The sequence below is a fragment of the Balaenoptera borealis genome (assembly GCF_965194805.1).
Source record: "Balaenoptera borealis genome assembly, chromosome: 6".
Lineage (NCBI taxonomy): Eukaryota > Metazoa > Chordata > Mammalia > Artiodactyla > Balaenopteridae > Balaenoptera > Balaenoptera borealis.
Genome location: NC_138863.1, coordinates 2,764,394 through 2,790,863, shown reverse-complemented (window position 1 = coordinate 2,790,863; position 26,470 = coordinate 2,764,394). Strand labels below are relative to the sequence as shown.

The window sequence follows — 26,470 nt, the reverse complement described above, 5'->3', positions numbered from 1 at the left end:
GCCACTCTTCATCACGGTGCATGGGCCTCTCTGTCGCGGCCTCTCCCGTTGCAGAGCACAGGCTCCAGACGCGCAGGCTCAGTAGTTGTGGCTCACGGGCCTAGTTGCTCCGCGGCATGTTGGATCTTCCCAGACCAGGGCTCGAACCTGTGTCCCCTGCATTGGCAGGCGGATTCTTAACCACTGCGCCACCAGGGAAGCCCTGTTTGTTTTTTTGATATTGAGCTCCATGGGCTGTTTGTATATTTTGGAGATTAATCCTTTGTCTGTTGTTTCATTTGCAAATACTTTCTCCCATTCTGAGGGTTGTCTTTTTGTCTTGTTTATGGTTTCCTTTGCTGTGCAAAAGCTTTTAAGTTTAATTATGTCCCATTTTGTTTATTTTTGTTTTTATTTCCGTTACTCTAGGAGGTGGGTCAAAAAAGATCTTGCTGTGGTTTATGTCAAAGGGTGTTTTTCCTATGTTTTCCTCTAAGAGTTTTATAGTGCCTGGTCTTACATTTAAGTCTTGAATCCATTTGGAGTTTATTTTTGTGTATGGTGTAGGGTAGTGTTCTAATTTCATTCTTTTACATGTAGCTGTCCAGTTTTCCCAGCACCACTTATTGAAGAGGATGTCTTTTTTCCATTGTATGTTCTTGCCTCCTTTGTTGTAAATTAGGTGCCCATATGTGCATGGGTTTATCTCTGGGCTTTCTATCCGGTATCACTGAGCTATATTTCTGTTTTTGTGCCAGTACCATACCATCTTGATTACTGTAGCTTTGTGGTATAGTTTGAAGCCAGGGAGCCTGATTCCTCCAGCTCCGTTTTTCTTTCTCAAGATTGCTTTGGCTATTTGGGGTCTTTTGTGTTTCCAAACAAATTGTAAAATTTTTTGTTCTAATTCTGTGAAGAATGCCACTGGTAGTTTGATAGGGATTGCATTGAATCTGTAGATTGCTTTGGGTAGTATATTCATTTTCACAGTGTTGATTCTTCCAATCCAAGAACATGGTGTATTTCTCCATCTGTTTATGTCATCTTTGATTTCTTTCATTAGTGTTTTATAGTTTTCTGAGTGCAAGTCTTTCACCTCCTTAGGCAGGTTTATTCCTAGGCATTTAATGCTTTTTGTTGCAGTGGTAAATGGGAGTGTTTCCTTAATTTCTGATTTTTCATTGTTGGTGTATGGGAATGCCAGAGATTTCTGTGCATTAATTTTGTATCCTGCAAACTTGCCGAATTTATTGATTAGTTCTAGTAGTTTTCTGGTGGCATCTTTAGGATTTTCTGTGTATAGTATCATGTCATCTGCAAACAGTGACACTTTTACTTCTTCCCTTCCAATTTGTATTCCTTTTATTTCTTTTTCTTCTCTGATTGCCGTGGCTAGAACTTCCAAAACTATGTTGAATAAGAGTTGCGAGAGTGGACATCCTTGTCTTTTTCCTGATCTTAGTGGAAATGCTTTCAGTTTTTCACCATTGAGTATGATGCTTGCTGTGGGTTTGTCATATATGGCTTTTATGATGTTCAGGTAGGTTCCCTCTATGCCTGTTTTCTGGAGAGTTTTTATCATAAATGGGTGTTGAATTTTGTCAAAAGCTTTTTCTGCATCTATTGAGATGATCATATGGTTTTTATTCCTTAATTTGCTAATGTTCTGTATCACATTGATTGATTTGCTTATATTGAAGAATCCTTGCATCCCTCGGATAAATCCCACTTGATCATGGTGTATGATCCTTTTAATGTGCTGTTGGATTCTGTTTGCTAGTATTTTGTTCAGGATTTTTGCATCTATGTTCATCAGTGATATTGGTCTATAATGTTCTTTTTTTTGTGATATCTTATTCTGGTTTTGGTATCAGGGTGATGGTGGCTTCGTAGAATGAACTTGGAAGTGTTTCTCCCTCTGCAATTTTTTGGAAGAGTTTCAGAAGCATCAGTGTTAGCTCTTCTCTAAATGTTTGATAGAATTCGCCTGTGAAGCCCTCTGGTCCTGGACTTTTGTTTGTTGGAAGATTTTTAATTACAGTTTCAATTTCATTGCTTGTGATAGGTCTGTTTATATTTTCTAATTCTTCCTGGTTCAGTCATGGAAAATTGTACCTTTCCAAGAATTTGTCCATCTCGTCATGGTTGTCCATTTTATTGGCATATAGCTGTTTGTAGTAGTCTCTTATAATCCTTTGTATTTCTGCCATGTCGGTTGTGATTTCTCCTTTTTCCTTTCTAATTTTATTGATTTGCGTCCTCTCCCTTTATTTCTTGATAAATCTGGCTAAGGTTTTATCAATTTTGTTTATCTTCTCAAAGAACCAGTTTTTAGTTTTATTGATCTTTGCTACTGTTTTCTTCATTTCTATTTCATTTATTTCTGCTCTGATCTTTATGATTTCTTTCCTTCTACTGACTTTGGGTTTTCTTTGTTCTTCTTTCTCTAGTTGTTTTAAGTGTAGGGTTAGATTGTTTATTTGAGATTTTTCTTGTTTCTTGAGGTGAGATTGAATTGCTATAAACTTCCCTCTTAGAACTGCTTTTGCTGCATCCCATAGGTTTTGGGTCGTCGTGTTTTCACTGTCATTTGTTTCTGTGCATTTTTAAATTTCTTCTCTGATTTCTTCAGTGATCTCTTGGTTATTTAGTAGTGCACTGTTTAGCCTCCATGTATTTGTGTTTTTTACAGTTTTTTTCCTGTAATTGATTTCCAATCTCATAACATTGTGGTCAGAAAACATGCTTGAAACGATTTCAATTTTCTTAAATTTTCCATGGCTTGATTTGTGACCCAAGATGTGATCTACCCTGAAGAATGTTCTGTGTGCACTTGAGAAGAAAGTGTATCCTGCCACTTTTTGGTGGAATCGTCTATAAATATCAATTAAATCTATCTGGTCTATTGTGTCATTTAAAGCTTGTGTTTCCTTATTTATTTTCTGGTTGGATGATCTGTCCATTGATGTAAGTGGGGTGTTAAAGTCCCTTAATATTATTGTGTTACTGTCAATTTCTCCTTTCATGGTTGTTAGCATTTGCCTTATGTATTGAGTGCTCCTATGTTGGGTGCGTAAACATTTATAATTGTTATATCTTCTTCTTGGATTGATCCTTTGATCATTATGTAGTGTCCCTCCTTATCTCTTGTAACAGTCTTTATTTTAAAGTCTATTTTGTCTGATACGAGTATTGCTACTCCAGCTTTCTTTTGATTTCCATTTGCATGGAATATCTTTTTCCATCCCCTCACTTTCAGTCTGTATGTGTCCCTAGGTCTGAAGTGGGTCTCTTGTAGACAGCATATATATGGGTCTTGTTTTTGTATCCATTCAGTCAGTCTGTGTCTTTTGGTTGGAGCATTTAATCCATTCACATTTAAGGTAATTATCGATATGTATGTTCCTATTACCATTTTCTTAATTGTTTTGGGTTTGTTTTTGTGGGTCTTTTTCTTCTCTTGTGTTTCCCACCTAGAGAAGTTTCTTTAGCATTTGTTGTAAAGCTGGTTTGGTGGTGCTTAATTCTCTTAGCTTTTGCTTGTCTGAAAAGCTTTTGATTTCTCCATTGAATCTGAATGAGATCCTTGCTGGGTAGAGTAATCTTGGTTGTAGGTTTTTCTCTTTCATCACTTTAAGCATATCCTGCCACTCCCTTCTGGCCTGCAGAGTTTCTGCTGAAAAATCAGCTGCTAATCTTATGGGGATTCCTTTGTATGTTATTTTTTGTTTTTCCCTGGCTGCTTTTTACATTTTTTCTTTGAATTTAATTTTTGTTAGTTGGATTTATATGTGTCTTTGTGTGTTTTTCCTAGGGTTTATCCTATATGGGACTCTCTGTGCTTCCTGGACTTGGGTGACTATTTCCTTTCCCATGTTAGGGAAGTTTTCGACTATAATCTCTTCAAATATTTTCTCAGACCCTTTCTTTTTCTCTTCTTCTTCTGGGACCCCTATAATTCAAATATTGGTGAGTTTAGTGTTGTCCCAGAGGTCTCTGAGATTGTCTTCTTTTCATTCTTTTTTCTTTATTCTGCTCCTCAGCAGTTATTTCCACTATTTTGTCTTCCAGCTCACTTATTCGTTCTTCTGCCTCAGTTATTCTGTTATTGATTCCTTCTAGTGTATTTTTCATTTAAGTTTTGTGTTAGCATCTCTGTTTGTTTGTTCTTTAGTTCTTCTATAAATTTATTTATTTATTTATTTTTGGCTGCATTGGGTCTTTGTTGCTGCACGTGGGGTTTCTCTAGTTGCGGCGAGTGGGGGCTACTCTTCATTGTGGTGTGCAGGCTTCTCATTGCGGTGGCTTCTCTTGATATGGAGCATGGGCTGTAGGTGCACAGGCTTCAGTAGTTGTGGCATGTGGGCTCAGTAGTTGTGGCTTGCAGGCTGTAGAGCACAGGCTCAGTAGTTGTGGTGCACAGGCTTAGTTGCTCCACGGCATGTGGGATCTTCCTGGACCAGGGCTCGAACCCATGTCTCCTGCATTGGCAGGCAGATTGTTAACTCTTGTGCCACTGGGGAAGCCCTGAATTCTTCTAGATCTTTGTTATACATTTCTTGTATTTTCTCAATCCGTGCCTCCATTCTATTTCCGAGATTCTGGATCATCTTTACTGTCATTACTCTGAATTCTTTTTCAGGTAGATTGCCTATTTCCTCTTCATTTATTTGGCCTTGTACGTTTTTACCTTGCTCCTTCATCTGTGACATATTTTTTTGCTGTCTCATTTTTTAATTTTTTTTATGAGTGGGATTGTGTTCCTGTCTTACTGGTTGTTTGGCCTGAGGCTTCCAACACTGGAGTTTGTAGGCTGTTTGGTAGAGCTGGGTCTTGGTGCTGAGATGAGGACCTCCATGACATCTCACTCCAATGGATATTCCCTGGGGTCTGAGGTTCTCTGTTAGTCCAGTGGTTTGGACTTGGAGCTCCCACCGTAGGAGTTTCACCTGACCCCCAGCTCGTGAAGCAAGCTCCCCCAAGCCACATGGGGTAGCAAAAACAAACAAACAAACAAAGAACAATAACAAAGTAAAGAATAAAATTAGACTAGGAAACTAACAGATATGTTAGAAAGAATATAAAAATAAAAATATAGATGAATCAATAACTGGGATGTACAACAGTACCACAATAGTAAAAAAGAGAAGATTGCCAGGAAAAATGTCGGAAGTTCCAACTGCAACCAAGTGAAGGGTCTGAAGTAAGAAGTGCCAGGCCAAGCACAAATGAAGGGTTTGTCATAAACTGCCAAGTTTGGGGGTCTGTAAAATGCAGCAATAATGATTGAACAACCTGTCATTCAGGCGTGTTTTGTGCACTGTGAGAAAGGACTGAAAAAGGAAGAAAATGACAAATAACTGTTCTATTTTCTGTGGCAATGGGGAAAGGAACTTTATAGCAACACTGGTTTGGGGAAATTGGAGTAAATGTCAGAAAATCTCTCACACTGTGCAAAATTAATTGGCGGTGCTATTTTTATTGTGAAACGTGTCCTTTAAGAAAGGGGCAGAGGGGCTTCCCTGGTGGCGCAGTGGCTGAGAGTCTGCCTACCAATGCAGGGGACACGGGTTCGAGCCCTGGTCTGGGAAGATCCCACATGCCGCGGAGCAATTAAGCCCGTGAGCCACAATTACTGAGCCTGCGCGTCTGGAGCCTGTGCTCCGCAACGAGAGAGGCCGCGATAGTGAGAGGCCCACGCACCGCGATGAAGAGTGGCCCCCACTTGCCGCAACTAGAGAAAGCCCTCACGCAGAAACGAAGACCCAACACAGCCATGAATAAATAAATAAATAAATAAATAAATAAATAAATAAATAAATAAAATTAAAAAAAAAAAAAAAAGGAAAGGGGCAGAGAACTGAGACCACCGCTTGCCTGTTCGGGACCAAACAGGTAGGTCTCTCAACTTGTGAGGAAGGTAATATTGCCTTTTGATAGGCTGCACAGGGTGCCCCTGGCGCTTCAGGTGAGAACCCATTAGCGCTTGGGTGAGAAATCTCCCTAAGGCTGAGGAAAGAACAACCAGGAAGGAAGAGGGACCCTAATTCTTGCAGTTCACACAGGGCCAGGAATAGTTCCTATATCCACTAGCCAGAGTGGAAAATCTTCCTTGAGAGTTCGGTGTGATGTTCAGATACCAAAATGAGAAATTCACTGTGGGCAGAGGGCAGAGCAGGAAGGCATGGGTGTGGGACTGCTAGGCCTCCATAAGGGATGGAGAGGACTTGGGTTGGCAGGTGGGACAGTTAACTTGGGGTCACTTCGCAAGGGTCCTAAATGCCAAGAGGGTGAGCCAATCTCAATGGGGGAGCCATAGACATTTTTACCGTTAGAAAAATCTCCACGTTCCTGAAAGGTGGTGGACGGTTGCGCCCTCCCCTGCCTCCACCCTGTGTCTGCAATCTGTAGCCGTCTCACAGAATTATAGCCCCAGATATTGTCAGGGCAGAAAGAGCCCCAGAGGCCTTGCAATCCCACCTGCTTCACATTAGAGGGAAATGCGGGCCCACTCTGAGCCCCTTTTTTCAGATTCAACTTTTTGGCTTCTCTTTGTTTAAATGTTGGTGTGCCCAGGGCATAGTCCTTAGACCCTCTTTTGTCTTCAGTTTACTCTCTTCCAAAGTCATCCTTATTAGTTCTTTGGCTTTAAAGATACCATATTCTGATGACACATCCATGCATGACTCTTGCCCTGACCTCTTCCTGGAACTCTGCATGCGTACATCTCCACCTGTCTCCTCATCATCCCCACTTGGATGACTAACAGGCATCTCAGATTAAACGTATGCCAAATACAACTCCTGCCCTCTCCCCCCAAACTTGTTCTCCCCAGTCTTTCTCAACTCACCATCCACCCAGTGGCTCCTGCCAAAACCTAGGTGTCACCCTTGATTCCTACCTTCCTTCACCCCGACGTCCAATTCAGGTGGTAGGTCTTGCCTGTCCTATTTCCAAAACTCTTCAACATCCCATTTCTGTGATGGGCACACCAAGCCCTGGTATTTCTTTCCTAGACAAATGAGACTGCCTTCTCTCTGGTAGATTCCTTGCTCTCCTGATTTTCCAGAAAAGGAGAGAGCTCTTTGAAAATATGACTCAGCCCATTGCCCTCCTGGCTTTAAGTCATCCAATTGGAAGACCCCCCCCCCCCATCTCGGGCATTTAGGTGAGCAATACAAATTTTATTTATGAATATAATTTGACTTCCCTAGATGAGACTTGATCAAACATTTTTTGAAATTTTTTAACCAGAAAAATAAACTTACCAGGAAACTTTCATACTCTACTCACTTAAGACTGTGAGAAATAGTTCAGCATTATTTACTTTTTATATGAAAAGGTCTTTACTACTTTATCTCCACTGGGTACATAATTTTCTGCTATTCATAGTAATTGATTTCTGTGTGTTTTTTTAAGTAAGCTTTTTTTTTTTATTGAAGTAAAACCATACTTAAAGAAAAGCACAGATCATAAGTGTACAGCTTGATGAATTTTCACAAAGTAAATATGCCCATTAACTTGGGCCCAGATCAAAAAACAGAACATTTCATGCACCCCAGAGGCCACTTCCAGTCATGACCCCCACAAGATTAGCACTATGCCACAGATTTGTTTTGCCCGGGTTTGGATTTTATGTAAATGGCGTCATACAGTCTGTGTTCCTCCACCTCTGACTTCTCTTGCCCAGCATTTTGTTGGTGAGATTCACCTGCATTGTTGCTAGCCATAGTTCAGTCCTCTTCATTGCTGTATAATACTTCTTCATCTGGATGTACCACCACTTACTTGTGCATCCTCATGTTGATGAAAAGCTGAGCTGTAGCCAATCTAGGGCTATTGCAAATAGTGCTGCTATGAACATTCCTGTATGAGTCTTTTGGTGAACATTGGAACCCATTTCCATTGGGATATGCCCAGAGATGGAATTATTGGGTCATAGGGTACATTTATGTTCAGCTTAGTCGATACTCTCTTTAGTTGATTTTTTTTAATTGTAGTAAAATATACATAACAGAAAATTTACCATTTTAGCCATTTTTCTTCTCTTTCTTTTGTTTTGTTTTTTGTTTTTTTGGCCATGCCACACGGCATGCAGTATCTTAATTCCCCGACCAGGGATCGAACCTGTGCCCCCTGCAGTGGAAGCGTGGAGTCCTAACCACTGGACTACCAGGGAATTTCTGATTTTACCCATTTTTAAGTGTACAATTCAGTGGCTTTTAATACTTTAACAATGTTAGGCAATCATCATTACTATCTATTTTCAGAACTTTTTCGCTATCCCAAGCAGAAACTCTGTACTCATTAAATGACATCTCCTTATCCCTCCCTTCCCCCCACCCCTGGTAACCCCAATTCTATTCTGTTTTTATGAATTTGCCTGTTGTAGGTACCTCATATAAGTGGAATCATACACTATTTGTTCTTTTGTGTTTGGCTTATTTCACCTAGCAAAATGTTTTCGAGATTCATCCATGGTGTAGCCTGTATTAGAACTTCGTTCTTTTTTTTTTGGTTAAATAATATTCTATTGTATAAATATACCACATTTTGTTTAAACATTCACCTGTTGAAGGACACTTGAGTTGTTTCCACCTTTTCACTATCATGACTGACACTGCTATGAACATTGATGTACAACAATCGGTTTGAGTCCTTGTTTTCACTTCTTTTGGGTTTTTGCCTAGGAGTGGAATTGTTAGGTCATAAAGTAGTTTGCGTGTAACTTTTTTTTTTTCTTTTTGTTTTTGCGTGTAACTTTTTGAAAAACCATCAAACTCTTTTCCACTGTGACTATACAATTTTACATTCCAAACAACAGTTGATTTCTCTATTTTTGACACAAAACTTTATGTATGCCTACTTGTTAAATATTATAATTCATATTAAGTTAATGTAAATTAAATATTATATATGTTATAATTAAATAATTCATTAATAAATATGTTTTAAATGTATACTAAATTGTTTTAGACAAATATGGTAACTACAAAGCCAAGTGGTGCAATATTCAGGAAAGGAAGAAAAATATGTGCAGAAATGGATCAAAATTATAGGGGACAATTGCAAGTTTGACTAGAAAAACAGTATTCCAGCTACTAAAAATGAGGGTCCCTTAACACTATTATTAGAACAGAGCTACCATCAAATTCAGAGCTAAAGATTTTTAGTTGGAAAATAAAGAGAAATATTAGAAATTTCAGAAACTAGTGACTCTTGAGTGTGAGTAAAAGTAAGAAGATGCCATTTTGAAATACATTTGAATAGTTCTCCATTGTGGCTGTTACTTTGTGATAAAATAAAAATGATTGTAATTCAACAAAGGACCCAACAAAGGACAAGGGTAGTTTTAGAGAATCTATTTCACATGATGGCCAAAGATTCTAAATCTTTTTTTTTCTTTTTTTAACTATTGTAATAGCAAGTAAATTCACTGTGACTGGCTCATTTATTCCAAAGAAGTGTCTTTATTTTTCATGCATATTTTCCCACAATAATACAACAGAATCAAATTTTTGCAACCCTCAAAAAGGTTTCAAATATTAAAAAAATTTAAACAGAAGCTGTGACCTTGAAAATTTGATATCTCATTGTGATGCTCTCTAAAATGGAAGTGTTTTTAAAAAACATTCAGGGAGAAAATATTTGCAAGGAAACAACAGACAAAGGATTAATCTCCAAAATATACAAACAGCCCACGGAGCTCAAAATCAAAAAAACAAGCAATCTAGCTAAACAATGGGCGGAAGACCTAAATAGACATTTCACCGAGGAAGACGTACAGATGGCCAAGAGGCACAGGAAAAGATGCTCAACATCACTAATTATTAGAGAAATGCAAATCAAAACTACAGTGAGGTATCACCTCACACCAGTGAGAATGGCCATTATCAAAAAATCTAGAAACAATAAATGCTGGAAAGGGTGTGGTGAAAAGGGAACCCTCCTGCACTATTAGTGGGAATGTAAATTGATACAGCCACTACGGAGAACAGTATGGAGGTTCCTTACAAAACTAAAAATAGAACTACCATATGACCCAGCAATCCCACTACTGGGCATATACCCTGAGAAAACCATAATTCAAAAAGAGACATGTACCACAATGTTCATTGCAGCACTATTTACAATAGCCAGGACATGGAACCAACCTAAATGGCCACCGACAGATGAATGGATAAAGAAGATGTGGCACATATATACAATGGAATATTACTCAGCCATAAAAAGAAACGAAATTGAGTTATTTGTAGTGAGGTGGATGGACCTAGAGTCTGTCATACAGAGTGAAGTAAGTCAGAAAGAGAAAAACAAATATTGTATATTAATGCATATATGTGGAATCTAGAACATATGGAATCTAAAAAAAAAGTGGTACTGATGAACCTAATGGCAGGGCAGGAATAAAGATGTAGACATAGAGAATGGACTTGAGGACACGGGGTGGGAGGGGGAAGCTGAGGTGAAGTGAGAGTAGCATCGACATATATGCACTACCAAAGGTAAAATAGCTAGCTAGTGGGAAGCAGCAGCATAGCAGAGGGAGATCAGCTCGGTGCTTTGCGATGACCTAGATGGTTGGGATAGGGAGGATGGGAGGGAGGCTCAAGGGGGAGGGGATAAGGGGACATATGTGTGCATATGGCTGATTCACTTTGGTGTACAACAGAAACTAACAGTATTGTGGAGCAATTATACTCCAATAAAGATCTATTAAAAAAATAATAAAAAACATTCAAACTGACAGTTTAATAGATGATGTTTTGCAGAAGATGATAAAATCAAAGAAACAAAAAGGACGATATGCTGAGTGATTTTAGATGTTACGCTCTGAGGAAAACATAATGTCAATCTTAGAGAATCACAGGAAATTATTGGAAGTCCGTGTGTCTTGTCTAATGAAATTCAAACAAATGTATCATGCTACAAGCAAATCACAGGAGGTCTGAAATACTATCAAGAATGAAGGGAACAATAACTTTTTTATTTTTAAAGAATTTCACTTTTATTTATTTATTTATTTTTTATTTTTGGCTGTGTTGGGCTTTCGTTTCTGTGCGAGGGCTTTCTCTAGTTGCGGCAAGCGGGGGCCACTTTTCATCGCGGTGTGCGGGCCTCTCACTGTTGCGGCCTCTCTTGTTGCGGAGCACAGGCTCCAGACGCGCAGGCTCAGTAATTGTGGCTCACGGGCCTAGTTGCTCCGCGGCATGTGGGATCTTCCCAGACCAGGGCTCGAACCCGTGTCCCCTGCATTGGCAGGCAGACTCTCAACCACTGCGCCACCAGGGAAGCCCGGGAACAAGTACTTTTTACTTTTTGATTTTCCACCAGAAGTAGCCTGTTGTGAACAAGTGTGTCAGACTATGAGGTCTGCTCACATTGAGAACAATGTCATAACAATAAAATATGTTGCATTGACTTTATTGGAATGAAAGAAGAAACTTTCTAATCTAGCTTATGAAATTAGAGGTTGGAAAAAGATATTGACATGAAAAATGCTTGTGGCCAGGTATATGCTAATGGAGAAAATACAGCAGGTTATACAAGAGTGTATAAGACATTATTTTCCCCAAATGTGATTATGCCAGATTTGTGCCTTCCTCAGCTCATAACCTTAATATGCAAAAATGCTGCTTCTGGGAAGTCAAATTTGATAACTTTTTAAGCATTGTACAAAAGATATATATATACATACATATATATTTTGTGTGTGAATTTTTAAAAATGGATGAGCAGATGGGATATTCTTATGTCTGTTCTAAAACCTACATTAAAAACACATCTAGATACCCCATGAGGATCAAGATTAAATGCAATCAAGGCACTTCACACACAAAGACATAAATATTGAAACATATATATATCAAATGAAAAATACATTATGCTAACATCAAAAGCATCTTGGTGTAAATAATTGCATAATTTTATGCAATCTATCTGTGTGGGATGATATTCTAAACCAAGTGGAAAAGTTATTAAGGCTATACAATAAAAAAAGAATGACTGTACATAAAGTTGCATGCCTAACAGAAGGCCTGTCCCTTTGCTTACAATAAATAACAGTAACTTTGAAAGAATGTTTGATGAATGCAAAATTTTAGCAAAAGATATGGGTATACTGCTTCAATTTTATGGAAGGCAGCTATGCTTACAACTATACCACAAATGCTGCACTTCAGCTTTAAAATAAAAGTACAGAAATTGGAAATGAATCACTGGATGAGTGTCAGTTATGAGAAACCTGCATATCAAATGGAAAGGAGATTATAGATGCTCTAATTTCACATTTGATACGAAGATATGAAAAATTAAAGTGTCTTTACATTTTGAATTTTTAACTGGAGAAAAGTTATTTTCTATGGATACATCTGATTTACACAAAGCAGCCACTTATTTGACGCGAATATTCTGATTTAAGTCCTATAGGGATTTCATCAGATATAGTTTTAAGCAGCATGCAATGTCAGTAATTTATAATATAAAATTAACACTGTGTTTGGCTCTTCGAAGACTGATTCACAGATTTGCTTAGTGCAATCCCTTCCAATTTGGACATGGCCTTGAGAAGGCTGTTAGTACTCCCAGTCACCATGGCATCATGTAAGACATTTCAGTGAGTAGCAGTTAATGAAAAATTATTTAAGATCACTTGGTCAAAAGAAATTAGCGTGGCAATTCTCTCCATTAAAAACAAGATAAGTAGGGACTTCCCTGGCAGTCCAGTGGTTAAGACTCCATGCTTCTAATGCAGGGGGCGCGGGTTCGATCCCTGGTTGGGGAACTAAGATTCCACATGCTGCGCAGCGCGGCCAAAAAATAAAAGTTAAAAAAAGAAAAAAGGATAAGTAGTAGACTTTAGAAATATTGAATTTGTTTCCACTAAAACCAGGAAAGCAAAATTATCAATTGGTTTTTGCATAAATAAAATATTTAAACTTAAAATATTTTGAGTTTTAATATATCTACTTTCATTTTTCAGTGGGTTTTCATGGGCTTCCCTGGTGGCGCAGTGGTTGAGAATCTGCCTGCCAATGCAGGGGACACGGGTTCGAGCCCTGGTCTGGGAAGATCCCACATGCCGCGGAGCAACTAGGCCCGTGAGCCACAATTACTGAGCCTGCGTGTCTGGAGCCTGTGCTCTGCAACAAGAGAGGCCGTGATAGTGAGAGGCGCGGCGCGCGCACCACAGTGAAGAGTGGCCCCCGCTTGCCACAACTAGAGAAAGCCCTCGCACAGAAACGAAGACCCAACACAGCCAAAAATAAATAAATTAATTAATTAAAAAAAAAAAAAGAAAAGAAAAGACACCGCTCTTGAGGGGGTCCTGAGAAGCTGACTCATAGGTGGGAGGGGGCCCAGGGCCAGAGTTCTGGGTTAGTGGCATCTGACCTTAGGGGGGTCCTGGTCCCAGCAACATCTTTCCCCCCAGGTCAGCCTCCTGCACCTCGAATCCCGTGTCTTGGGCTCCCCTGGGCCCCCTTCTAGGACCCCTTGGGAGGATGTGACAAGTGTGGGTATGAGAGGAAAGAGTGGTTCCTCCTAAACAGTCGCTGGCTGATGCTCCCCAAATGGCATCAGAGCTCATCACAGTGGCCTTTGGGTACTGCTGGGAGCTACACGGGACAGAGGTCTTACAGGTGGACCTGCTCTCGTGTCCCTGTGGACACATCCTACATCAATCTGACTGGGGTGATTAAGATAATCCCAGGGAAAAGTCTCCATCTCTCTTGAGCTCTCTTTTATGGACCTGCCTCCCTACCCCAACGCCTAAAAAACTCATCCCCAGTGGCTAAAATTAGGCTGCATCTGGTTATAGCCTGGTGACCGAGGTCTAAGACTGAATCACCGGGGAGCCACAGTGAAACACCCCTGGTGGCCAGGATCTGCTAGGGGGCTTTTGTAAAAGGGTTCTTGGGAGAGATGTTTTTCAAGCAAAGGCACACACTGGAGAGGAGACCCAGGTGTCAACCCTAAATTGTCACACCTTGACCCGGCCTGGGCACCGCCAACCCAAAGTAAGAACAAGAACAAGCTGCTTTGGGGTCCTGGAGCAGGAGATGCAGGGGCCGGGATACCTGTGGCAGTGACTGCTATCCGCTGACCGCATGCTGTCTGCAGACCCAGGCCAAGAGGGCCATCTCCCTACACGCCAGCTGCCCATCCCGTCACCCTCCTTCCAAGGGTTCTGACCTCCTGGGCTCAATTTGGCCTTAAGTCCAAACTGCCTGGGCCGTGAACTGGGTGGGTCTCCATGCCCCCGAGGTCACTGGCAATGGGGAAGCTCCCTCTTCAGTCAAGAAAAGTGGCCACCTAAGTAGACCGACGTCTGCATCAAACTCATGGACCTTAACACAGACTTTTGAAAGAAACTTCCAAACCACATGGCTAGTAATCAGGCATTCGTTTTATTCCTGGAAGCTCACAAACAAGAGAATGGTCCAGGGACAGGCCGTTTCCCTCTTGCTTAGTTACTCTGGAGACAAACTACATGCAGTGGTTTCCATCGCCAGGATGCACACAATTCCCAGGGAGCGCAGGCCAGGCCCAGGGACCTGAAGGGGAAACCGATCTGGAATGGCCTGGCAGTAGGGAGGTAGAAGCACCGTCCAACGTGAGACATGACACGGGGTGTCCCATCTCCACTGCCATTACACTACTTATTTTGCTGACAAAGGGTCAGAAGTTTTAAAACCACTCACAGCATTAGATATGGGGGAAAAAATGTGCTTGGTTTAGTCTTTATGCATTTGACACCTTAATGACACCACAGCATTCAGCAATACTTCAGAAGGGTAACTAACTCTCCAAAACCCTTTACTTAACAGAATTGGAACAAGTGATGGCAACCTAATACACAAACTCGAGTGTGCTAAACGCAAGACATACAGAGAGCCATGCTTCTCTTTGGCAGCTCTGGGCAGTGCTGCAGAATGCCCCCCCTGTGTCCTGGCTGAATGGCCAGGGCTGCCAGGGCCTGAGGTCTCCTTCTGCCAGGACACTAGTGCCCAGCACTCAGGAGAGGCTCAGCTCCACTCTGTCACCTCTGGCCCCCAGACCCACACAGTGCCTGAGAAGTCTGGGGCAGGTGAGAGACCTGGTAGCCCTGCAAGATACTTCCTCCTGCCTGTAGCTCCTTCCCTCCACCCACCAGAGGGCTAGGGGGGCAGGGGGTGGGGGTGGGATGGTCCATAAACGTTACTCCCTTAAGAAACAGGGGCCTGGCTGGGCTGGTTATCGGGGACTGCCCTGCAGGCATCCACTGGAGGAGGGCAGCAGAACCGGGAGATATCCAGGACCCTGCCCCTGTCCAGACATATGGACCCCAGGGAGGAGGGAATAGAGCATGGGAAGGCAGGGCCCACCCCTTAGGCCCCAGGCTGCCGATGGTCACCAAGGTCTCCAGACACTCTGGGCTATGCGGGCGGCGGTCAGGCTGCCCAGGGCTGCGGGCACCAAGTCCGGCCCCTCAGCAGGCGCCCGGCTCAGTTCAGCCTCGGGGACCTCCTCCAGGTCGGAGGACGGGTCGTCCCCGGAGCCCCGGGGGCTGGGCAGTGGGGACCCCAGGGCGCCTCCTACTGGCCAGTTGCTCCGCCCGTGGGCTCCCGGTGGCCCGGACAGGGCGTCCCCCAGCAGATCCCGGAAGCTGCTGCCCTCGCGCAGCGGCATGGACTCTAGCAGGTGGTTCAGGAGCTCGGCGGCGACGGTGGCGTCGATTGCCTGGCACGTAGACACGAACGTGTGCACCTCGTGCATGCACTGGATGTAGCCGGCGGCGAAGCGCTCGCTTGCTTCCGCCTGCAGCTGCCCGCGTTCTGTGTTCAGGGGTGGGAGGGGAGACGGCCGCGCCCGGTTCGGTGAGCGGCAACTGATTGCTGTGGCCTGGCCCGCCCGGCCCGCGGGGGCAAGGCTCACCCAGGAGACGCGGGGGGCGCGCCCTGCTCCAGGAGGGGAAGTCCTCGGTCCCGGGCAGGGGCAGGCCAGGCGAACGCGCCCCGCGTCCCCGCCCGCGCGCCCCGCCGCCACTCACCGCGCGCCCGGCCCCGCAGCGCGCCCTGCACGCGCCGCACCGTGAGCTCCAGCACCTCGGCGTTCTCCAGCTTGGCCTGCACCTGCGCCGGCGGGAGCGCCCGGTGGGGAGGGTCGGTGAGGCGAGGCCGGACGGCGACCCCCGCCCGCCCGCTCGCCCGCAGCCCCTGGGCGCCCGCCCGCCGGCCTCACCTCGGCGCCCGCCAGCAGCAGCCGCAGCTCCTGCAAGCTCTCGTTGATCCGCGCGCGCCTCTTCTTCTCCACTAGGGGCTTCCGGGCCTGCGGGAAGCGAGCAACTGAGCCCCGGCGCTGCGCGGCCCCCCGCCCGCCCATCCGCGGCTACAGCCAGCACCTTGCGGTCCCCCCGCGCCTCGCAGCCGTCCTCATCCTCCCGGGCCGCACGGTCCCGGCCGGGCGCCAGGAGCGGAGCCATGACCTCCACCGCCCGGAGCGCAGCTCGCCCGCGCCCCTAGCAGCACAGCGGCCCTCAGCCGCCGCCGCCCTCGCCCCCTGGCGTCTTACGCCGCGTCCTCACGCCTGCAGCGGCGCCCACCCCTTTTATAGCGCCTTATTTGCATCTCAAGGCGCCGATTGCTCGTGAGAGCCAATGGCAGAGGCGTGCTTTGTCTGGCTCCGCCGCCGGGGTCGGCCGGCAGCTGGCGGGGCGTGGCCTGCGGCCGGGGACTCGGGGGGTCCAGCCGCGCCTCCGCGCCACCCCCGCATTGTGGGGCACCGGAGGGGGCGATGACCCGGAGAGCTGTGGCCCTGGGTGCGCTTGTTTCCCTTCCTACCCCAAGCAAGGCGCCCAGGTCTGCGGTGCGTGCTAGCAGGGGCGCATCCATCTGCCCATTCATTCATTCACGCTTGACTTCGTTCACCGAAGGTGCAACAGGAAAGGAATGCTCCTGCGCGAGTGCCGGGGTCCTGGCGGCCAGAGCCACAGCAAAGGCCGAGGTCTCCGGGCCTGGAGGGAGCTACAGGTCCGGGCTGGGGTGGCTGCAGAGCCCCAGGGAGGTGAGGGCCCCTAGGGCAGCGGGGGTGGGAGCGGGCCCTTGGCCCCAGCGCGTTTCTTGCGGACTTGTGGATCCTGACATCCGAACGTCGACACCGCCTTCAGCCCGCTCAGGGATCCTAGTGGGGCGGGGTCCGCAGGCCCACTCGCACCTCTCCATCTCTAGGCTCTCCTTCTCGGGTCATCCTCTGTCCCCACAGGCCGTCTGTTCTCTCCTGGTCATCATCGCCCTCAGCACCGGAGTTCCCCTCATCTCCTTCTCGTCCCCTTTGCTCCCCGACCCCTCTTTCACTTCCCTTTCCCGCCTCAGCACCCACCGCCGCCCTCCCTTCCCTGCCCGCCCGCCCCGCAACCCACGTTCTCTGATTCCCACCCCCGCCCGCCCTTCCCTGATCCCCAACCCGAGCTCGCCCTTCCCTGATCCCCGCCCTCCCTGCCCAACCACCCTTCCGCGCACCCTTGTTCGTTCGACCCGGCCCCCCTCCCCGCCTCCTGTCCCCCTCGTCCCCCTCCCCGTCCCCCCTCGGCTCCCTTTCCCCCCCCAGCCCTCCCCCCACTCCCCGCCCGGCTGGCGGAGGCCGCCGTCTGGTCCCCGTAACTTGATGCCCGTGACAGTTGGCAGCTGCAGCCGCTTCGGGCGGAGAAAAGCGGCAGCCTAGCCAAGAGCGACAGGTGTTGGCCGCGCCTTTGTCTCTGCCGCTTTGTCACTCGGGCGGGAGCTAGCGGTGGGTGCGCCTGTGTCCGCCAGACGACCGCCACCCCCACGGCTGGCCGCCCATCTGCTGGCCCAGCCTCCCTGAGGGTGGGGTGCGTGGGCGGTGGGACAGCTCCCTGGGGACCCCAGCCTGGACGCAGCCCCACCGGCCTAGGTCCACGGCGTCTCCTGGCACAGCCAGAATACCAGTTTGCCTTCAGACCGTGAAGCCTTTGCCCACACAGCGCCTTACACCTGGAACACCCTGGGATCTCCCTTCAGTGGCTGTTTCCTCACTGTTCAGGTCTCAGCTTCCCTATCCATCCACCCAGCGGGAGTGGACCTGCTCTAGAGTAGCGCTGCACCTTTACCCAGTCCTCCGCTTCCCTCCCGGGACTGGGATTGTCAGGGTCTGGTCTGTGCCCCTCCAGGTTCCAAGCATCCCTGGGGGTACAGTCTGACCTAGGACCCCTTATCTACCCCCAACACAGAGCCTGGCCTAGCAGAAGCGCTGGGTAGGTAGGGAAATTGAGAGAGTGTCCCAAGCCTAGCTGGAAGGCAGCAGGGGAGAGAAAAATCCAGGGACTGCAGTGTGGTGGGGTGGCAGGCCTAGGCCACAGCCACCCACCTGTGCCCCCAGCCATCTGAAGATGGATCTGGCAGCTCTTCAGGTGACTGTTTCACTTCAGCTCCCCGCCAGTGGGACCTCCGTAGGTAGGGCAAGTTTGGTGAGTGGCTTGATGGTTCCCAAAGTCACCTCACTGACCTCTATAAGTACCTGGGAACCCCTTCTGCTGATTCTCACCTGGCTGTCTCTTTGCTTTTCTGTGAGCAGGGCCCAGAGACTTCCCCAGCCCTGCACTGTTCACCCAGGTATGAACCTACTCCTTTCCTTCAATCACCCTGTGTTGTCCTCAGTCTCCCCCACAAGCCAGAAAGCTTAGCTCTCTTCCTCCCATCCTCCCCTGCCTGGTCAGAGACCTGACTACCCTTCCCCCGTACTCCTAGTGGAGGGACTGACAGAGTGGGGGAGGGGCTTGAGTAGTGAACCCCAAGAGAGCCGATAGCTGGCCTATAACTTTACTTTTCTTCACCATTTAGACATCACCCCAGGGAAGGAGATCCCACCCCCACCCCAAGAAACTACAATTAAGTTTCTACTACTCTGGGGAACTCAGATATGGAAAAATAAACTCAGTGATATTTCTTGTACTCTGATTCATACCCCTCCCGTTATTGATTATATTGTTTGAATAAGATCAAACAAGTATTTTAGAATGCTCTCCCTGAAAGGCAGTTTGTATTGGAACAGGATGATCAGGGCTCTGGGGAAGGCCTCTGGGAAAAGACTATTAATCTTTTCCTGATTGGATGGGGAACTGAATGTGGGAGGTGGAGGAAGAATGATAAAGGCAAATGGTGCAAGCAAAAAATGAAAGGCAACTAGGAACTCCGGGAAAAACAAAAAGCTGCTGTAGAAGAGAAGTGTAATCTTAGCGCTTACTTGGCCCAGTAGCCAATTCTTTCACAGTCAGAACAATGTAACACTGTTCATAGCGTTTCAACATTTTAGAGTCAATCTATAGAAAAGGCAAGGAAGGCTTAATTATGGTTACAGGATATAAAGTTGCTTTGTAAAAACAAAAGGACAGATGACAGTTGTCAGGAGAAGGGAGGAGGCTGAAGCATGGGCTAGGGACCTCATAACCCTTGTCTTACATGGGGTGGGGGGATTGAGGGATGCTGTCTAGAGTTAAGGATGGAGAAATTAAGTGCTGGGATATGCCTCAGTCTGACCAAGTACCCTTGGGGAAGAAAGTATAGGGATAGAGCAGGGAGTGTGAGTCAGCAAAATCCTTCTTGGTTAGACTGGAAGTTGCCCAAGGCCTCATCTTCGAAGTCAGCCTCCATTTCCTTGAGTGCACCCATTGGCTGGCTGGCTTGGCCTTTTCCTCCCAGAAGCCTGGCTACTCCGTCTCAGGACCACCACACCCTTTCTTTCTCCTTTGCATGGCCTCCCCTAGCAGACACAATTCCTGCCATTTGCCCCTTGGACTGATCCCCCCTTCAAAGGTTGCCTGAGCACAGACTTCCTGAGCATTTGGGCTCTTTGATCCCCTCATATCCAAAAACAGAGGCCAACAGAGGCTGGGCAGGGCTGCAGTGGCCACAGGGGGACCAGTTAGCGGCAGGGGTGGCGAGCCATAAATCCGCAGGGAACAAAGACAGTGGCCAGCCTATGGATGTCCAGGCCCCTTGTGGGCAATCAGCCCAGGGGCTTGGAGAAGCTCCTTTTGGTTTAGAAATAAGGGGAGGGCATGCCCTTGGGGATATATGGTAGATAAAAATGCAGTTAAGAGCCCCCGAAGGCACTCAGACGTTCAGTGAAACAGCCGTATCTGGCCACTTAGCGGGTTTGCAGAGCCCTCCATGCTCACTGGGAGGACTTTGCCTCCCCAGCCCCCAATCACCACTTGGATTTAGGCAGCCAGGACAGGAAGTGGCGTCGAGCCCTCCCTCCTGCTCAGGGAGCTTCTGGAAGGCTGGGCACCAGGGCCAGGATCCATTCATCTCCCTGCTCCGACACCACAATACGGTCCTGGTGTGAAAAGTGGGGTGTGGGGGGGGGAGCAGGCCTCCACTGTTTTGACCAGGCCCCGCACGACTTCATCGCTGTGGAAGGCGGGACTGGGGGGTGGGGTGGGAGGAGAGTGCCGCGCTGCCTGTATCGCCTCTGATGGAGACGTGAGGCCCTTTAGACCACTCCGCCTTCAGCCCCGTGGCCAGCACACAGGCAGCCAGCCCAGGTGAGACAGACTACCCTGGAGGAGGCAGGAAGAGAATGGAGCAGGTGCCTGGGGTCACCGCAGAGTGGATGGGGTACGAGGGGCTGAGCTGAGTGGCCCTACTCCCCATCTGTGAGTGAAAAACCATGGGGGAACGGGACTCCAGGATTAGATCTAAATCGTTGGGAGTTCACTGGGGTGGGGCTGCATGTCAGAGAGACACACAGAGACAGGAAGGGACCAGCGAGAGGCACCCTGTGCAGGGGAAGAGGTGAGGGGGGCCTTTGTGACAGAAGAGTTCCTAACCCAGATTTTTAGGGTTCTTTTTTTTAACAAAAGATTTTGATAATCTTTGATCTCTATTCAGGTTCCTGTTCCTCTGTGCTACATTAAAAATACACACAAATAAAAATAAAAATATACTTGCTTTATTTACCAATTTTCTAAAAGGCAAAAAGTCATAAAAAGACACAAGCAGTCCAACAAACATATTGCACTGGGTGAAGAAAGTCTGGTTTGCGCATAAACAAACCACTTGTCCAGCAAGGCTTAACACGTCATTACACAGACTCTGAGAGCTTATTTACATATCTTTTTAGGAATATATTAAAAAGAAGGCTCAGTTTAAAATCGAGAAGAAGTTTTTTATAACACCCGTGTAAGCACACATACTAACGAAAATGTAAGACCCGATGCGTGGCACCGTGTAAACAATTTCACAAAATGCTCCTGCTGTCAACTTCTCAGCACACGTCAAAGCTACGCAGCAGTTATCAATGAATATACGTAAATGGTAAGATAATGCTGATGGTAAACATTCTTAACAGGAGAGAACGTGTTGGCAGTCTTGTGTTTAGGGAAAGTCAATGCAACTTTGACTCCCATCTAATCCCTTAATGATCTGACTTTAGTGGCAGGAAGCAGTTTGTAGCATCTAGTCTGCACACAAATGCATAGACTACACCTTGTCTTGGGTATCTGCAGGTGATGTTGCTTTGTAAATTAAAAAAAAAAATTAAACTTTCTGTGTTCGAGTTTATGAAAAATAGGATTTATATTCAGGCATAAAGTGGTTTTACTATGAAAACCAACTGGATTACAAGGAGACTTCACCTGTTCTAGTAGCTGCTTCTCCATCAAAGAACAAGGGAAGCTGCCCCCTTTTAACTTTCTACAGACGTAATCCAATTGTAAGTCAGTTGTTTCATCACTGGCAGCTTCTCATTCACCCTAGGGACCAATGTAACATTTTTCCAGACAATCTTTGGGATAGACGATGCAATACGAGGTTTTGCAAAAAGTTGGGCCGTCTGGTCTCACTTTTCCCCAAGTGTCCCATTCACCTGAAAGTGCCAGCGACACCAGTGGACCTCACCACAGAGACCGGAAGTCACACCAATGAGGTCAGGTTCATGAAAAGAATGAGGGTCAGTGTTCCAGCCCAGGTGTGGTGGGAGCGGTTAGCTCACGGCACCCTGGAAAACACAGATGCAGCCACTAGCTAAGTCAGGAGAAAATGCTGGCTTGGCTGGGCCAGAGCTGATGTCTGGGAAGTGCCAATCAAAGAATAAATAGGAGTGGGTCCCAAGTGTGGCGATCAAAGCCTGGTTTGCAGAGGGAAGTCACAGTAAGGGGATGACCGACAATGTGTTTTTTATCTACATATTGGCTACCCCGGTCTGAAAAGGATACGAGAATGATGTGAAATATACAGAAGGGTCTGTGTATCTCTGAGGACGTGTATTTCTGTGATGGAGTTGGTCACACAAACCACTAGGCTTCTTTAGTCCAGAGCGAGCATTTCAACTTCGTTCACCCCAAACTTAAGCTCCGTCAGATGAAATGTTTGCTGCTACCACACTTGAAGCTGAAGCTGCTGGTCTGCCAAACTACGCTTCACGCCATTTAACGCAAAACATTTTGAAAGAAAATTAGCAGAGGCTGTGATCTCCACTTGGTATGTTTTAAAAACATCTAGTCTGACTAAATAATTTAGATAAAAAGCAGCCCCCCAGAGAGGACATAATTTGATCTGACCCAAACACACCCTGGGGAAGCTCTGAAAGGCCGGCCCCTCAGCTTGGAGTCACCTGTGGCATCCCAGCTGTTGGTCACAGCCCGCTGCGATGCCTCGGGACCGCCCACGGGGAGCCAGCAGACACCGGCGCTCTGGCTGAGAGCACTCGGCCGCTTCCCCGACACAAGGAGGGAAGCAGCCTTTCTCAAGTTAAACAATGATGAAAATCTCCTCCCCTGTCCCCGAAAACTCCATATTTATATTTTAAATACAGAAAACTATTTCTTCCCAAACTTCTCCTACCCTCCATGGTTTTAAATCACCCCTTCGGAGAACGATGGGGTTTTTTTTCTAAAACAAAAAAAGCCATGTAAGTATATCCGTCCATTTCATTAGACACACAGGTGAAGACCCTCCCTCTCCTCAGAGCACCATCTAATGTACGCCACTGGCTGTCCCGCTGTGGGGGTTACGTCTGCCCTTCGTTTCTGTGACTCAGGGAGGGTCCGTTTTCCTCTTCGGTGGTGTCGGTCGTTCCGCTGAGTCCCAGAGTAGGGGTAGCTTCCTCATACCGCACGCAAATGTTGTCTTTTCCCTTGTTTTCACAGCAAACACATTCCTTAAAAGAAAAAATGTAAATCAGTAACAAAAATGAGATCTTTAGTACGAAAAAGTAGTTCAAGCTGAGAGAGGTGCAGGTGATCAGGTGTCAGCCGTGAGGCTGCTGGAGGGCGAGCAGGTGCCCCTGGGCGTGGGACCCCTGCCTGCTCTCCAAGGAGCCAGAGCTCTTCCCAAGGGGTCCCCGCTCCCAGCTCCCCAGGCCCCTCCCTTGTCTGAGAGGTGGCTGTGCATAGCGAGGGGACAGCATCAACCAGAGGCTCTAGTGCCAGCTCCTCCTCTTTCTGCCTGTGGGACATGGAGTTGCTACCTACCTTCTCTAACCTCAGTTTTCTAATCTGTAGAATGGGATAACAACAACGTACTGTCTCATTTGTTCATTTCCCAACTATCTGTTAAGCACCTATCGTGCTGTTGTGTTCCAGGCACGTTCTAAGCACTGGGAGTCAGCAGTGAACAAAGAGGAAAATCTGTGTCCCAGTGGAGGTGATCTCCTAGTAGCCGAATGAGAAATGCTCCACAGTGTATTAAAAGATGGGAAGTGCGGGGCTGACATGGAATGAGGCATGTGAGGACGTCTGTAATTTTATTGACGTTCAGAAAAGGCCACTGAGAGAGTGACTGTGGGGGTTTTCAAATACGCCCACAAATTCTTTGACACCCCTTCCTCAGAAGGTGGAGGCCTGGACTCAGTGACCTGCCACTAACAAAGAGGAGGTGATGCAGGTGACATGTGGTTTGTAACAGGCACTGCAGCCCCTCGGTTCTCTCTGGGGAGGCCAGGATCATGTCATGAGGACACACAAGCAGCCCGATGGACAGATCCACACGGCAAGGAACTGAGGCCTCCTGCCAACAGCCAGCACCAACGTGCAGGCACATGAGGGAGCCTCCTTGGAAGGGGATCTTCCAGCCACCATCCTGTCTTCAGATGGCACGAGCCCCGGCCAATATCTCACCTTCGACCTCAGGAGAGACCCTGAGCCAGAACCACCTAGCCAAGTTGCTCTTAAATTCCCAACCCAAAGAAACAGTGGGAGATAATAAATGATTATTATTTTAAGCTCCTAAGTTTTGGGGTTATTTGCTATGTAGTATTAGATAAATAACACAGCAGCATGTGAAAAAAAGACTTGAAGGAAGCCGGAGTGAGCCACGTGTCTGTCTGAGGAAAGAGGATTCCAAGCAGAGGGAAGGGCAGGTGCAAAGGTCCTGAGGCAGAAGCCTGCTCGATGATTTCAGGGAACAACTGGAGAGGAGGGAGTGAGGGGAGATGGGAGCTGTGGGGAGGGGGTGTCATTTTAATGGCTTTGCAGCAATTTATTCTGATTGAGAAGGGGCACCGCTGGAAGGGCTCAGAGCTGAGGGGTGACGTGATCTCACTGTAGGGGACAAGGGGGAACAGAGTGCAGCGGGGCGGATACTGTGACAATCAGGTGAAGCAGCACGGTGGCGTGCACCGGGGTGGTGATGCTGGAGGGGATGGGAAGGGGCTGGTTTCCAGCCACCCTGAAGGTCAGGCCAGTAGGACCTGCTAGTGGACTGGATGCGGCACGAGAGGAAGAGAGTCCAGAGGTCTGTGGCCCGAGCAAGAGGGGTGGCGGAGTCGCCCTCGAGTGGGTGGGCTGGCTCTCTCTGAGCGTGACCAGGACAGCAGATGAAGTTCAACGGAGGTGGACGCTAGGGAGTCTTGGCACGGAGACGCCACTCTCGGTCAGGAGGAGAGAGCTGACAGCGCCAGAGAGGGTGTAGACAGAAGAGGAAGGTGCAAACCGAGCCTGGGCGCGTCCACACTGACGGGGACAAGAGCGAGGGGCCAAGGGGCCGGGGCCAAGGGAGGGGCGCTCTCAGAGGAGGGGCCGGCCGTGGCGGAATGCCGCTAGTGGGTCGGTTAGGGTGAGGGCGGAGATGTCAGTGGATTCAGCTGCCGGACGTGGAGGCCTTGACGAGAGCAGCCTCCCGGGCAGTGCTGGCATGGGGGTGCTCTGGGGGGAGCGGGGGAGAGGAGCTGGGGTACGGAGACACCTTTGGGACCCTCGAGAAGGAACAGAGACAGGAGGGGCAGCCTGGCGAGAGTGGGAGGGAGGGTGGTGGGGACCTGCTGTCCCCGTTACTTAATGGTCTACGTGGATGTTGAGGGTTTATGACAGAGGAAGTGTGTGTGTGTGTGTGTGTTTTCACTGGAAACAGAATTGAAAGAAAAAAAATTCAAATTTCAGCATGTGATTGAGACGAGATATTTAGGAGACCCTTTTGGAAACAGTGTTGAAAAGCCATTGGAAGACAGTTCTTTGAAGGAAACCTAACAGTGTCGTGGTATTTTTTTTTTAATGCACTTTTGATCTTTGAAGTTTTAAATGTACAGGACGGTCGCAAAGACAGCACAGAGCGTTCTCATCACAGTGCCTCTTAACGCAAAGTCAGGACAGCCGTCCCAGAGCTCACCGCCGCGTCGAGGGCCGCGGGCAGGCCGCCCGAGCGCATCCACGGGTGCACGTCCTGCAGCTCCCGCTTCTGCCTGTCCGTGAACCTGGGCTGGAGCCTCTGCAGCACCTTCAGCTTCTCCCTGTCCTCCTGCAGGACCGTTTCTGGATTTCTTCATGAGATATTGAGAAATAGGGAAGCTTTAGAACGTCTCAAGGGCTTTTTTTTTAAAGAATATGCTCGTTTTCTACCAACACTTCCAGTATTGATCATGTAACTTTAGATGATTTTGTTTAAATTTCCTTTCCATTTAAAATAAATTACCCTATTTAAGGTAACTTCATCTCTCTAGTAGATAATCTGTAGTTTTTCTGTGAAGATGATACACCGAGTTCTGATTTTCATTTCACTTTAGCGCAGCCGTGGGAGCCGGGTATGTGCAGACACTTGGTTCTGTGCCCGGGGAGGTTCTCACCAGCGAGGTGGTAGGTAGACAAGCCCTCCCCTGCCACCTGCCGACACTGGCCTGCCCCTCAGCAGTCCTGGAGACGGTGCCCTGGGCTCCCCTGGCCCAGAGGCCTGGCTGCTCTGAGCCGCAGGGTTAATCCGTCCTCCTGCCCCCCATCTCCCTCCACCGAGGGGGCACTGTGCAGGGGTAGGGACCCTGATGGCTTCCAGGTTCCCTGGAGTGGTCAGAGCTGAGGCACAGACCCAGGTCCCTACAGAGCAGCCAGCAGCCTTGGGCTGGTCACCCACCTTGACTCTTGGTTTCTGCATCTCTCAGACAGACAGACACACAGACACACACAAACACACACACACACACACACACACACACACACACACACAATCACTGACCACATAGGGTTGCTGGCAACAGAGCAAAAGAGACGACATTGGCACGAGTGCTT

General features: G+C 47.4%; 2 protein-coding genes and 1 long non-coding RNA gene across 12 annotated transcripts in view; all 3 read right to left on the bottom strand.

The window, feature by feature from the left end:
• Positions 1-4,662: 4,662 nt before the first annotated feature.
• LOC309630602 lies at positions 4,663-8,692 on the bottom strand. The gene is made up of 2 exons (XR_014245830.1): positions 5,841-8,692; positions 4,663-5,496 (listed from the first exon to the last, which is right to left on the bottom strand). It is a non-coding gene; the product is annotated as an uncharacterized lncRNA (long non-coding RNA).
• A 5,676-nt stretch (positions 8,693-14,368) lies between these two features.
• Positions 14,369-16,572, bottom strand: HES6 (hes family bHLH transcription factor 6). Of its 3 annotated transcripts, none has more exons than XM_082396413.1 (4): positions 16,361-16,555; positions 16,201-16,287; positions 16,010-16,091; positions 14,369-15,794 (listed from the first exon to the last, which is right to left on the bottom strand). In XM_082396413.1, exons 1-4 carry the CDS (start codon positions 16,439-16,441, stop codon positions 15,370-15,372), a joined length of 675 nt encoding a protein of 224 aa, XP_082252539.1. In that variant the 5' UTR covers positions 16,442-16,555; the 3' UTR covers positions 14,369-15,369. The 3 variants fall into 3 exon arrangements, with proteins under 3 accessions (XP_082252539.1, XP_082252540.1, XP_082252541.1); XM_082396415.1 differs by having other exon boundaries at positions 15,526-15,794; positions 16,050-16,091; positions 16,361-16,572; XM_082396414.1 differs by lacking the exons at positions 16,010-16,091; positions 16,361-16,555 and having other exon boundaries at positions 16,201-16,279.
• Positions 16,573-20,906: 4,334 nt separating this feature from the next.
• The window catches only part of PER2 (period circadian regulator 2), a 41,518-nt gene continuing 35,954 nt past the window's right edge, over positions 20,907-26,470 (bottom strand). For all 8 annotated transcript variants that reach the window (XM_082396050.1, XM_082396053.1, XM_082396051.1 and 5 more), the window contains 2 exons: positions 25,581-25,731; positions 20,907-23,136 (listed from right to left, as the gene is read on the bottom strand). In XM_082396050.1, coding sequence (XP_082252176.1) covers positions 22,987-23,136; positions 25,581-25,731 — 301 coding nt within the window. In that variant the 3' untranslated portion in view covers positions 20,907-22,986. The remainder of the gene's footprint in view (positions 23,137-25,580; positions 25,732-26,470) is intronic.